The sequence below is a fragment of the Sturnira hondurensis genome, unplaced genomic scaffold, assembly GCF_014824575.4.
Source record: "Sturnira hondurensis isolate 20B ecotype Veracruz unplaced genomic scaffold, ASM1482457v3 Scaffold0000982, whole genome shotgun sequence".
NCBI lineage: Eukaryota > Metazoa > Chordata > Mammalia > Chiroptera > Phyllostomidae > Sturnira > Sturnira hondurensis.
Window position 1 is genome coordinate 1,018,916 of NW_028073613.1, and position 13,089 is coordinate 1,032,004.

A 13,089-nucleotide genomic window follows, 5' to 3' on the forward strand; every position below is an offset into this window, starting at 1 on the left:
AGACTTTAAAACAAACATAGGAGTACCTAAATACACAAAGCAAATATTGATGAACGTAAAGGAAGATATGCCAGCAAACTGACTGTAATACAGTCACAGTAAGGGATTTTAACACCCCACTGGCTTCACTGGATAGATGTTCCCAAGAGAAAAATAACAAGGAAACAGCAGCCTTAAATGGCACAGTAGACCAGATCGATTTAATTGATATCTTCAGAGAATTTCACCCCAAAGGAGAATATACATTCTTTTCAAGAACAGAAGGAACAGTTTCTAAGATACACACATTAGGACACAAAACAAGTCTCAATAAATTTAAGACTGAAATCTTATCAAGTATCTTCTCTGACCATAATGGTATGAAACTACAAATCAATCACAAGAAAAAACCTGAAAAACACACAAAGATAGGGGGGCTAAATGACATACCACGAAATAATGAATGGCTTAACAATGAGGTCAAGGAAGGAAATAAAAAACAATGCCTTGTAACACATGAAAATGAGAACAAAACAACTGAAAATTTATGGGACACAAAAAAACAATTCTGAGAGGGAAATGAATAGCATTACAGGCCTATGCCAAGAAAAAAGAAAAATCTCAAATAAACAGTCTAACTTTATACTTCAGGGAACTTGAAAAAGAACAACAAACCAAATGCAAAGTTAGTAAAAGAAAGGATATATTAAAGCTCAGAGCAGATATAAACAAAACAGGATTTAATAATACAAAAATCAATGAATCCGACAGCTGGTGCTTTGAAGAGATAAACCAGTTTGAAAAACCTTTAACCAGATTCATCAAGGAAAAAAGAGAGAGACCCAAATAACTATAATCAGAAATGAAAGAAGAGAAGTAACAAATGACACCACAGAAATACAAAGCACTGTTAGCAAATCTTACCAACAAATACATGCCAACAAATTAGGACAATCTGGAGACAATGAATAAATTCCTGGAAGAAACATACAATCTTCCAAAACTGAATCAATATCAGGACATTTGAATAGACCAATTACAGCTAGTGAAATCAAACCAGTAATCAAAACATTCCCAGCAATCAAAGTCCTGGACATATGGTTTCACAGGTAAATTTTATCAAACACACAAAAAAGAACTGACACATATCTTTCTCAAATTATTCCAAAACTTTCAAGAGGCAGGAAGACTCATTTTACAAGGCCAGTTATCCTACTTCTGAAACCAGATAAAGACACTACAAAGAAAAAAAATATATAGGTCAACATCCCTGATGAACACAGATGCTAAAATCTTCAACAAAATATTAGCAAACCGAATCCAGCAGTGCATTAAAAAGATGACACACCATGAACAAGTGGGATTTATTCCCAGGATACAAGGTCGGTACAACAGCTGCGAATTAACAAATGTGATACACCACATAAACAAAATGAAGTACAAAAATCACACGATCATATTAATGGATGCAGAAAAAGCATGTGATAAAATTCAGCACCTATTTCTAGTGAAAATTCTCAGCAAAGTGGAAACAGGGAACATATCTCAACATAATAAAGGCCGTATATGACAAATCCACAGTTAAGACCAGACTAAACTGGGAAACACTACAAGTGTTTCCTTTAAGATTTGGAACGAGACAGGGATATCCACTTTCACCTCTCTTATTCAACACAGTACTGGAAGTCCTAGCCACAGCAATCAGACAAGAAGCGGAAATAAAAGGCATACAAATTGTAAAGGAAGAAGTAAAACTGTCATTACTTGCAGATGACTTCACATTGTATATAGAGAATCCTAAAGAGATTAAAAAATTCTAGAACTGATAAATGCATTCAGTAAATTAGCAGTATACAATATCTAGAAATCAGCTGCACTTTCATACACCAATAATGAACTAGCAGAAAGAAAAACCAAGAAAACAATACCACTGACAACTACATCAAAAAATAATAAAATACCTAGGAATAAACCTAACCAAGGATGTAAAAGACCTGTGCTCAGAAAATTATAAGACACTAAAGAAAGAAAATTGAAGAAGATACAAATAAGTGGAAGCACATACCATGTTCAATGGGTAGCAAGAATTAACATCGTTAAAATGTCCATACTACCCAAAGCAATCTACAGATTCAATGCAATTCCTATTAAGAGACCAATGGCATAGTTCACAGAACTAGAACAAATATTCCAAAAATTTATATGGAATCACTAAAGACCCCAAATAGTCACAGCAATCTTGACAAAGAAAAACAAACTTGGATGCAACCTAAGTGTCCATTGATAGATGACTGGATCAAGGTGCACTATATAGAGTGGAGTATTACTAGGCCATGAAAAAGGAAGGGGATCCTGTAAACCTTACCATTTGTGACAACATGGCTAGACCTCAAGGGTATTATGCTAAGTGAAATAAGTCAGACAGAAAGACAAATATCATATGGTTTCACTTATATGCAGAATCTAAAGAACAAACAAAACAAATAAGCCAACAAAACAAACTCATAGATACAGACAACAAACTGATGGTCACCAGATGGGAGGGGGGTTGGGGGAATGTGTGAAAAAGTTGTGAAAGGAACTAAGTAGCACACATTGCCATTTACAAAAATAGTCATGGGGGTGTAAAGCACAGCACAGGGAATGTGGTCAATATTGTAATAACTACGTATGGTGCCAGGTGAGTACTAGATTTATCAGGGCTAATCTCTTTATAAGGTATATAAATGTATAATCACTGTGTTGTACATCTGAAATAGTACTGCAGGTAAACTCTACTTGGAAAATACAATTGTTTTTTTAAAAGTGAGCACAGCAGCTCAGGAGTGCGTGGGGAGGCGGCCTCGGCAAGATGACCTGTCTACAGAATCTTTACCAGTCTCTCAATATTTATGTCAAATCTACACATACTCACATTTGCCCACATCTGCAAAGTAGAAGGGTCAATTTTATACAACTGGTTAAAGTTACAATACACGATGGCATCTTCTGGTAACCCATACTGAGAACGTGTGGTTACGATAATGGTGCGGGGAACCTCCTCTCCAGTGGCAGCCTTATTGTTGATCTAGAACAAGAAAAAGCATGTGATAAGTACATGTAAGGTCACTGTAGACCAACATTTTTTAAGCAGTGAAGAATCTTTAAGATTAAGAATCTTAAAGAATCTTCACTTAAAGATTAAGAATCTTTAAGAATCTTTAAGATGCAAAACAGTATACTATTAAGAGTCATGTCACTGAACTATAATAACGAGAAAATATTCATGACATATTAAGTTAAAAAGAAAAAAGTTGCAGCATTAATTTGCAGGAGTGGGGTAAACTGCACTACAGAACTTTTCACTCCAGCCAAAGAGTTAACTTTAATTTTTATAAACATTTTATTTATTTACTTTTAGAGAGAGAGGAAGGGAGGGAGAAAGAGAAGGAGACAAACATCAATGTGTGGTTACCCCTTATGGATCCCCAAATGGGGACCTGGCCCACAACCCAGTTATGTGCCCTGACTAGGAATTGAACAAGCAACCCTTTGATTTGCAGTGCACACTCCATCCACTGAGCTACAGCCAGCCAGGGCCTAAAAAGTAATCTTTAAAACCCTATTACTCCAACAGCAAGGTTTTGCTCACTCTTCTTCACAAATGAAATGTCCTTTTCCAAATCATATGCACCCTTCAAGGCTAAACTTTTTTAAAAAATATATTTTATTGATTATACCATTACAGTTGTTGTTCTATTCCCCCCCCTTCATTCCCTTCCACCCTGCACACGCCCTCCCCCACCATCCCCCTCTTTAGTTTATGACCACGTGCCTCAAGTTCTTTAGATTCTATATTTCCCCTACTATTCTTGCCCTCCCCCCTATTTTCTACCTACTGTCTATGCTATTTTCTGTACCTTCTTCCCCATTCTCCTCCTCCCACTCCCCTGTTGCTAACCCTCCATGTGTTCTTCATTTCTATGGTTCCACTCCTAATCTAGCTGTCCTCTTGGTTTGCTTTTGTTTTAGGTGTGATTGTTGATAACTGTGAGTTGGCTGACCTTTCACTGTTCATATTTTTCATCTTCTTTTTCTTAGATAAGTCCCTTTAACATTTCATATAATAAGGGCTTGGTGAAGATGAACTCCTTGAACTTGACCTTATCTGAGAAGCACTTTATCTGTCCTTCCATTCTAAATGAAAGCTTTGCGGGATAAAGCAATCTTGGATGTAGGTCTTTGGATTTCATGACTTGGAATACTTCTTTCCAGCCCCTTCTTGCCTGTAAGGTCTCTTTTGAGAAATCTGCTGACAGTCTGATGGGAACTCCTTTGTAGGTGACTGTCCCCTTATCTCTTGCTGCTTCTAGGATTTCCTCCTTCATTTTAATCTTGGGCAGTGTAATTATGATGTGCATTGGTGTGTTCCTTCTTGGGTCCAACTTCTTTGGCACTCTCTGAGCTTCCTGGATTTCCTGGAAGTCTATTTCCTTTGCCAGACTAGGGAAGTTCTCCGTTATTATTTGTTCAAATATATTTTCCACTCGTGGCCGTTTCTTTTCCCCTTCTGGTACCCCTATAATTTGGATGTTGGAATGTTTAAAGATGTCCTGGAGGTTCCTAAGCCTCTCCTCATTTTTTTTGAATTCTTGTTTCTTTATTTTTTTCTGGTTGGATGTTTCTTTCTTCCTTCTGGTCCACTCCCTTGATTTGAGTCCCAGTTTCCTTTCCATCACTATTGGTTTCCTGTGCATTTCCCTTCATTTCAATCAGTTTAGCCTTCATATGCTCCTCTAATTTGTGACTATAATCAACCAGTTCTGTGAGCATCCTGATCACCAGTGTTTTGAACTGTGCATCTGAGAGGTTTGCTATTTCTTTTTCACTTAGAATTATCAGCTCTGGGGCTTTGAGTTCTTCTTGAGCCATATTTTGGACTGTTCACGCCTGTTACATATGAGGGGTGGAGCCCTAGGTGTTCACGAAAGCAGGACAACTCAGTCGCTGGGTTATGACGTTGTATGTGGGGGCGGGGTCAAAGGAAAGCAATGACAGTCATCTCTGCCTCCTCCCACCCCTCGGGCCGCTGGGGCTGCTGGGGCCGCTGGGGCTGCTGGGGCCGCTGGGGCTGCTGGGGCTGCTGCGAATGTGCGACACGGTCAGCCTGCCCCACACCCTCACTGGGTTTGCTGCTGGGGCCAGCGTGGTCCGTCTCACTGCTCACTCTGCTGGTTTATCTGAGTGCGAATGTGTGACGCGGTCAGCCTGCCCCGCACCCTCATTGGGTCCACGCTGCTACCCCAGATGCCTGCGCGCCTTGGTCGGGGGATCTTTCCTGCCTGACCCTGCTCTGCTGCTGGCTCCGCCCCTCTTACCAGTCCTGGTGGAACGATTCTTTGTTGTCAGACTTCCGTATAGTTCAATTTTCTGTTCTTTGGGTGTGTCTTTGTTTACTAAACCTTTGTTGTATTCAAACTTGGTTGTGGGAGAAGGCAGTGTTTCCACCTACGCCTCCATCTTGGCGGAAGTCCCCCGAGGCTAAACTTAAATTATTCCTCCAAATATTCTTACTAAGACTCTCTCTCCTCAAACTGATCATCACTTACTATTGAGCATCTATGTGCCCGATTAGAGTCTTATCTTGCAATTCCCACACACCTGAGTACTGCCTGACATTGTTATGAACTTACTTCTTATGTTTCTATTTCTTCTTTCTCCTAAGACCATTTCATACATATGGGCATTGTGTTCTATACTCAAAATTTCTGTCACTGTGCATTTCAAGAACTATACTTTAAGTCAAACACATCTGCTCACATGTCTGCTCCATTGGTTCCAATGCCAGGTAACCAGAGGGAAAAAGAACACAACACTGTCCTTTTAGCCCAATACACACAGGGCAATTAGTATCAACTTCTCTACCTTCTATTAAGGAACTGGCCTGTGAGCAGAGTTCATTTTAAGCACCCTTGGGATAAAATGTTGTACAAGTAAAAAATTTTAACTCCTGAGAGGTCGAAGATCTTTGCTATATGATCTCTTGAAAAAGCTACATATTCACTTATTCAAGTATGCATTATATATGTGGCTAAGACACAGGTCCCAAATTCCATGGAGAATACAAAACCAGGAAATCATAATGTGCTGCGCTGGATGTAAAGATACATCCCAAATATTATAGAAGTTACAGTACACAAAGGCACCGGGGAAATGCAAATTAAAATCACAAGGAAATAACACCTCATACTTGGCAGAATGGCTCTCATCAATAAGTCAACAAACAAATGCTGGCGAGGATGTGGAGAAAAGGGAACCCTTATGCACTGTTGGTGGGATTGTAAATTCACACACCTACTGTGGAAAACAGTATGGAAGTTCCTCAAAAATTTAAAAGTAAAACTACCACATGACCCAGCAATCCCACTTCTAGATATTTGGCTGAACAAATCTCAGGATAAAGACAGGAACAGATTCTTGGAGGAGCTCTCTGAACTGAAAGTCTTAAAGATGAGTTAAGAGTTAACTAGGGAAAGGATGAGTTAGTTACAGAACCAAGTGCACCTTTACTCAGCGAAGCCCCAGCAGAAAATAACGAGATATGAACACAGCAGACTCTCACTAGTGTAACCTGCAGGCTGAATCCAGAAGAGTTTTAAAATCAGACAAGCCACCCTGCCTGGTGTGGCTCAGTAGATTGAGCACCAGCCTGCGAACCAAAGGGTCGCTGATTCGATTCCCAGTTGGAGCACATTCCTGGATGGTGGGTGGCATCCTGGGTGGGGGGTGTGCAAGAGGGAACCACACATTGATGTTTCTCTCCCTTTCTTTCTCTATCCCTTTCCCCCTCTCTAAAAATAAATAAAAATAAAACCTTTAAAAAATCAGACAAACCTATATAAGATGCCAATTTCCTCTGAATTCATTTCCTCATCTATGAAACAGGAATAATTATGCTTACCTGCTAGACTTATGAGATTTCAAGGAGATTAATGAATACCTGGTGATACATATTATGCTCTATTATTCACTTCTCACCTGTGTAGTTGCCAGTCCGTTGCTAATACTGAATCCATTAATTGTTATCTGAATCTGTCCTCTGTTAATCATTTCAATAACTGCTTCTGCAATAGTATTCATAGGAATAACTGGCATATTAAGAGCTGTGTTACTGCTGTCCACATTGTCTCCTCCTTCGGGACATTTCATCTTTAAAAAACGGCACAAAGTGCATCATTAGGGAAAAGATCCCAAATGCAGATAACTTTATTTCAATGACAACATTGACCAGGTTCTGACCTTGACAATTTTCACATCTGGTAAACTATCAAGAAATGCTTTGAGGTCGATGCCATTCAGAACAATCCGATTGTCATAAATGTGCCCGTTGGACTTGAAATCGATGACTGCCTTTTTCTAAGTGGGGGGGGGGGGAGAAGTTTTAGACATGTCTTTTAGGATGTATAGGGACAACAGCAAGAAAACAAATGACTACAGTTCTTTGTAATTCCCCCATAGCACTGTTTTTCTTCCTACCTTCAGATGAGGAAACATATTAGCATGATCGCCAATAAAGAAAGTATGGGGCATATAAGCTAATTTCTCAGAATACTGCTCAGCAACTTCGGCTGGTGAAGTTTCCTGATCTGTGATGATATAATCCATGAAAAGTGCCCCACTCGTTCCAGGGTATCCCAGCCACATTGCCTAAAAGAAAACAAATCAGACCCAAAACTAAGAACCTTCATCCAAAGGCTCCAAAATTAAATATGTAAACAAACAAGGGGGACTGACTAAAGTTTCATTAGCCAGGAACAATCAAATAGTATTTTGGACTAATGTCAGCGCTACAATGCTTTTTCCATTTACAGAACAAGACAGAACTACAGGGGCAAGTAAAAGCAGATTTACAGTTTTGAGTACGCAAAACAGTTTATTCCTTTTTTTAAAATCCTCCCCTGAGGATATATTTATTGATTTGAGACAGGGAAAGAGAGAAACACTGACTGGTTGCCCACCATTCACACCTGGACCAGGGACTGACGCCACAACCTAGGCATGTGCCCTGACTGGGGAATCAAACCACAACATTTTGGTGTTTGGGACAATGTTCCAACCACATGCGCCACCTAGCCAGGGCCAGAGTTTATTCTTGTATTATTTATTAATTATTGTATTATTTATTTGTACTGCAACTGCAAACCTCCTTTTACCACCCCTGTATTTATACCCAACTATGGAATGCATGTCTCTGTATATATGTACTGTGAGTATTGTGTTCTATACTCAAAATTCTTGTCCCTGTGCATTTCAAGAACTATACTTCTTGCCCTGGCCAGGCGGCTCAGTTGGTTGGAGCATCGTCCCATACACCAAAAAGGTTGTGAGTTCAATTTCCAGTCAGCGCACATACCTAGGTTGTGGATTTGATCCCCAGTCAGGGCACATACGGGAGGCAACCGTGTTTCTCTCTCCGCCCCTCCCTGCCCAATCCTCTCCTTTCCTCTTTCTAAAATCAATAAACATGTCTTTGGGTGAAGATTAAAACAACAAAAAAGATCTATACTTTTTTTCCCTTAAATCTATTGTTTCCAATGCAAGGTAACCAGAGGTGGGGGAAAAGCACATTACTGTCTTTTTAGGCCAATAAACATTGTGAGCGATTTTTAATTCCTTTACCTGAATAGGAGCTGGCCTGAGAGCAAAGAGTTCATTTCGAGCACCTTTGGTATAACCATTCATATTTACAAGAATGTGTATACCATCCTGATGGATGCGATCAGCTGCTTTTCCATTGCATGGAATCTATGGAATAAAATAAGAACTCATTATGTGTAATCTCAGACTAATTCAATTAGTTTTAATGGCATTAAGAAGAATTCAGATTCCCAGATGCACAAGTGGTAAGAACACAAATTACAGTAATGCAGGGTAAAGATATGGTTATGTGCCAGTAAAACAGGCCCAAAGCACTACAGAAACCGAATATATTTGACCTGTGAACAACATGGGTTTGAACAGTGTGGGTTCCTGTTAGACACAGGTGTTTTTTTCCAATACATACACTGGAAATTTTTTTGGAGATCTGTGATAATTTGGAAAAATTATCAGACAAATCACATAGCCTAGAACTATTGAAAACAATTAAGAAAAGTTAGTTATGCCATGAGTGCATAAGATATACAGATAAAGAGATACCAGTCTATTTTTTCATATTCCCATAAAATACACATAAATCTATTATAAAAGTTTAAGCTGATCAAAACGTACACATTTACAAGCAGTTGAGAGAACTGTAAACAAAGATAAAGATGTGGTATTAAATCATAACTGCATAAAATGATCTGTAGTACATATTGCACTAGCAATAATAATTTCACAGCCACCTCCTGTTCCTATTGCAGTGAGCTCAACCGTTGCGAGCATCTGCTTAAAACACTGTGTGATGCTGATCCTCTCTGTGTGAAAGTTCCTGTCTCCGGTAAACTGCACATGGCAGTCAAAAGTGACTTCTCACAGTTCTTGTGTGCTTTCCATCACATTTGGAACAATACTATAAACCTTGAATAAAACACCAGGCAACCCACAGAAAGTGCCACTTGTAATGCTGAAAGTGCTCCCAAAAAGCAAAGAAAAGTCATGACATGGTAAGGAAAAAAAAATTGAACAGCTTGTTATGCAACGGAGTAAATGGAGATCTGCAGCTGCAGTTGCCTGCCATTTCAAGTACACGAATCCAGCACAGGGGCCATTAAAAAACAGAAAAAGAAATTTGTAAAGTGTCTCTGCGGCTATGCCAGCCAGTCTCAAAAACCTTGCACTTCTGTGAAGTACCTTGCTACCTTGTATTGAAAGTGCAGCTTTTATGTGGGTGTTGAAGTGCTGAAAGAAAGGCATCCCTACAGATTCTAATATGATTCGAGAAAAAGCAGTCATTATATGACAACCTTAAAGCACAAAGAAGGTAAAGGATCTAAAAATAAAGAATTTAAAGCTAGCAAAATAAGGTGTGATAATTTTAGAAAGAGGTTTGGCTTAAAAATAGCAAGGTAACAGAAGTAGCTTCTGTCAACCAAGAGGCAGCAGACCAGTTCCCAGGCGCCATTTAGAAAATGATTAAGGAGAAGGAATATCTGCCTGAACAGGTTTTTAATGCAGACAAAAATACCCTAATCAGCGTGGGGGCAGGGATGCCACAAAGGACATTTATTAATAAGGAAGAGAAGCAGGCACCAGGATTTACAGCAGGAAAGGACTAACTCTGTTTTGTGCAAAGCAGCTGTGCATTCGATCAGGACTGCCCTTATCTATAAAGTTGCTAACCCCCCACCCCACCTCCAGCCAGCACTGAATGAACAGATAAACACCAGCTGGCAGCCTGTTGGTTTTACAAGAATCCTAAGTACCTTGCCAGTAAGAGCCTGCTTTTTAGGCTTTTTTGATATTGGACAATGTCTGAGTTGAACTGGGGTTCTGGGTGAGCATGTCAGAATGGACTACTAGCCCCCAAACACCACACTTCTAATTCAGCCTCTAAATAAGAGAGTCAGAGTCATAAGGACCTGTAAGGCTCATACACGAGGTATTCCATGGAAAGATTTGTCAACACTATGAAAGAGAACCCCGACTGAGAGAACATCATGAAAGTCTGGAAGGATTCCTTCCGCCACTGAAGATGCCATCATTGTTACAGGAAAGGCCATGAAAGCCATCAAGCCTGAAACAATAAATTCCTGCTGCAGAAACTGACCAGATGTTGTGTGTGACCTCACAGGATTCACAACAGAGCCAATCAAGGAAATCATGAAAGAGATTGTGGATATGGTAGAAAAAGGCGGGGAGGGGGGCTGAAGGGTTATGGATCTTAGAATAACTGAACAGCTAAGAGCACCACACCCAGAGGAGTTAACAAAAGATGACTTGAAGGAGATGAATGCTTCAGGAGCAGTGCCGATCAATGAGGAAGAAGACAGAGAAACAGCGCTAGGAAAGAAACTGACATCAGGCAATCTGGCAGAAGGGTGCCGATTATTCCAGGCTGCTTTTGACTGCGTTTACGCCATGAGCCTTTCTATGATGTGGACACTGCAACTAAAGCAAACAGTGGAAGAGGGGTTGGCACCATATAAAAACATTTTTAGAGCCATGAAAAAGCAAACACTGCAGACAGAAATTAAGAATGTATTTCTGGAAAAGTTATGAGTGTGCCTGCCGCTCCTGCCTCCTCTCTTCCACCTCTACCTCCGGAGACAGCAAAGCCATCCCCTCCACTTCCTGCTCCTCCATAGACTCAATGTGAATCCCAGGATGAAGGCCTTTATGATGACTCACTTCCACTTAATGAACACAGGAAACTATCTTGCTGTACAGTTAATAATGGCAAGAACGGTATATGAGTCATTTCTGTGTCATCATCATCACCTACATAGTCATCAATGTAGAACATCGTGTGCAAGACTTGTATGGAAGTGGGTAGTCTATCCTTAAATAGGTATTACGTGAGTATCATTTCATGTTAAATTAAAAATGCGTGAGTTTTCTTACTGTTTTATAATTTTGCTCTTAAAAAATTACATTACCATACAGCACGCTAATCAGGCTATAATCACAGGTAAGTAGTTTTGTAAAAATGTAACAATGTTTCCAATATTCTGTTATGAATATGACTATAACACTCCATGCCACAAAAACTTTATACCTATTTATTCATGAGTGTATAGGCTAGGTTACCACAAAGCAATCACATTGCTGCTGCTTCATTATCAAGGCATGAATTGCTATACTTATAAAATAAATGTCTATGTTTCACATTATCTTTTCATTTTTCATATCCAGTGTTAGTAAAACACAGAACAGTGTTTTAAATCATGTGAGCCAATACTGAGACAGGTTCTGACAGATGATTCATTTTGTAAACAATGTTATATGACTGATAAACACAACTCAATGCTATAAATATATTTTCTCTCCATTATGACTTTAACATTTTCTCTTTTCTAGTTTACTTTACTGAAAGAATACAGTATATAATACATATGACATAAAAATGTGTTGACTATTTGTTATTAAAAGGCTTCCAGTCAATAATAGGCTATTAGTAGTTAAGTTTGGGGGGAGTCGAAAGTTACACATGGGTTTTCGACTACACGAGTCAGCACCTCCTGCATTATTCAAGGGTGAACTGAACTGTACAGAAGTTGTTTACTTCCAGACTGAATGTCAGAATAACAAGGCTTCATACAGTAGCTGGTATTTGAAATGGGCCTTCAAAGACGGATGGAAGTTTAAGGGAGTTGGGCAGAATACACTCTCAGTAGAGAACAGTAGGAATAAAGAACCAGAGTAAAGTGTATGGTAGGTTTAAAAAATGGCAAGTAGAGCACTTCCATTTGGTATAGGATATACATGAGGGTGAATGGCGGGTAAGAAGTATTGGCAAACAAGGTCATTGTCAAACTTGTAAAGGTTGTGAAGGCCATGCTGAAGAGTCTAGATTCAGTCAATAAGCAGTGAGTCCTGGCCCTGGCTGGTAAGGCTCAGTGGATTGAGTGCTGGCCTGCAAACCAAAGGGACGCCAGTTTGATTCCAGTCAGGGCACATGCCTGGGTTGCAGGCCAGGCCCACAGTATGGGGCACAGGAAAGGCAACCACACATTGATATTTCTCTCCCTTTTTCTCCCTCCCTTTCCCCTCTCTAAAAATAAATAAATAAAACATTTTAAAAAATAAGCAGTGAGTCCTTAAAAATCTCAGAGGTGAATGGAGGTATGTATGATTCTCAGGCACAGAGACTCCTACCCTACATCAAAAATGGTCATGTATACTTCCGAAGCAACAGCTATATTGCAGAAGATGTTGATACATGTTATGTATTAAATGACAAGTCTCATAACCCTCCTGCTAAGAGTTTAAAGACTCATATGTGAATCACAAGATATACATTGCATATCATTATCAGTCACCAAAGTGGCATACAGAGTCTACACAAAAATCACTCTAGTCTGTACCCTCAGCAAATTAATAACCTCACAGGTTGCCATCTTAATTTAGCATAAAACTTAAGCTCCTAGAACACAGGTGGCAAACACAGGGCCTACAGGCCAAATCCAGCCCTCCACCTTATTTTATCTG

At 39.6% G+C, this 13,089-nt stretch overlaps 1 protein-coding gene across 4 annotated transcripts in view; it reads right to left on the reverse strand.

Annotated features, from left to right (window-relative positions):
- OGT (O-linked N-acetylglucosamine (GlcNAc) transferase) overlaps positions 1–13,089 on the reverse strand; it is a 54,113-nt gene that overhangs the window by 13,106 nt on the left and 27,918 nt on the right. For all 4 annotated transcript variants that reach the window (XR_005068176.1, XR_005068178.1, XM_037057824.1 and 1 more), the window contains exons 15-19: positions 8,638–8,763; positions 7,495–7,665; positions 7,258–7,374; positions 6,997–7,167; positions 2,894–3,046 (exon numbers count right to left, since the gene is read on the reverse strand). Coding sequence is in view for 2 of the 4 variants with exons in the window: in XM_037057824.1 (XP_036913719.1) it covers positions 2,894–3,046; positions 6,997–7,167; positions 7,258–7,374; positions 7,495–7,665; positions 8,638–8,763 (738 nt within the window). In the remaining 2 variants the exon portion in view is untranslated. The remainder of the gene's footprint in view (positions 1–2,893; positions 3,047–6,996; positions 7,168–7,257; positions 7,375–7,494; positions 7,666–8,637; positions 8,764–13,089) is intronic.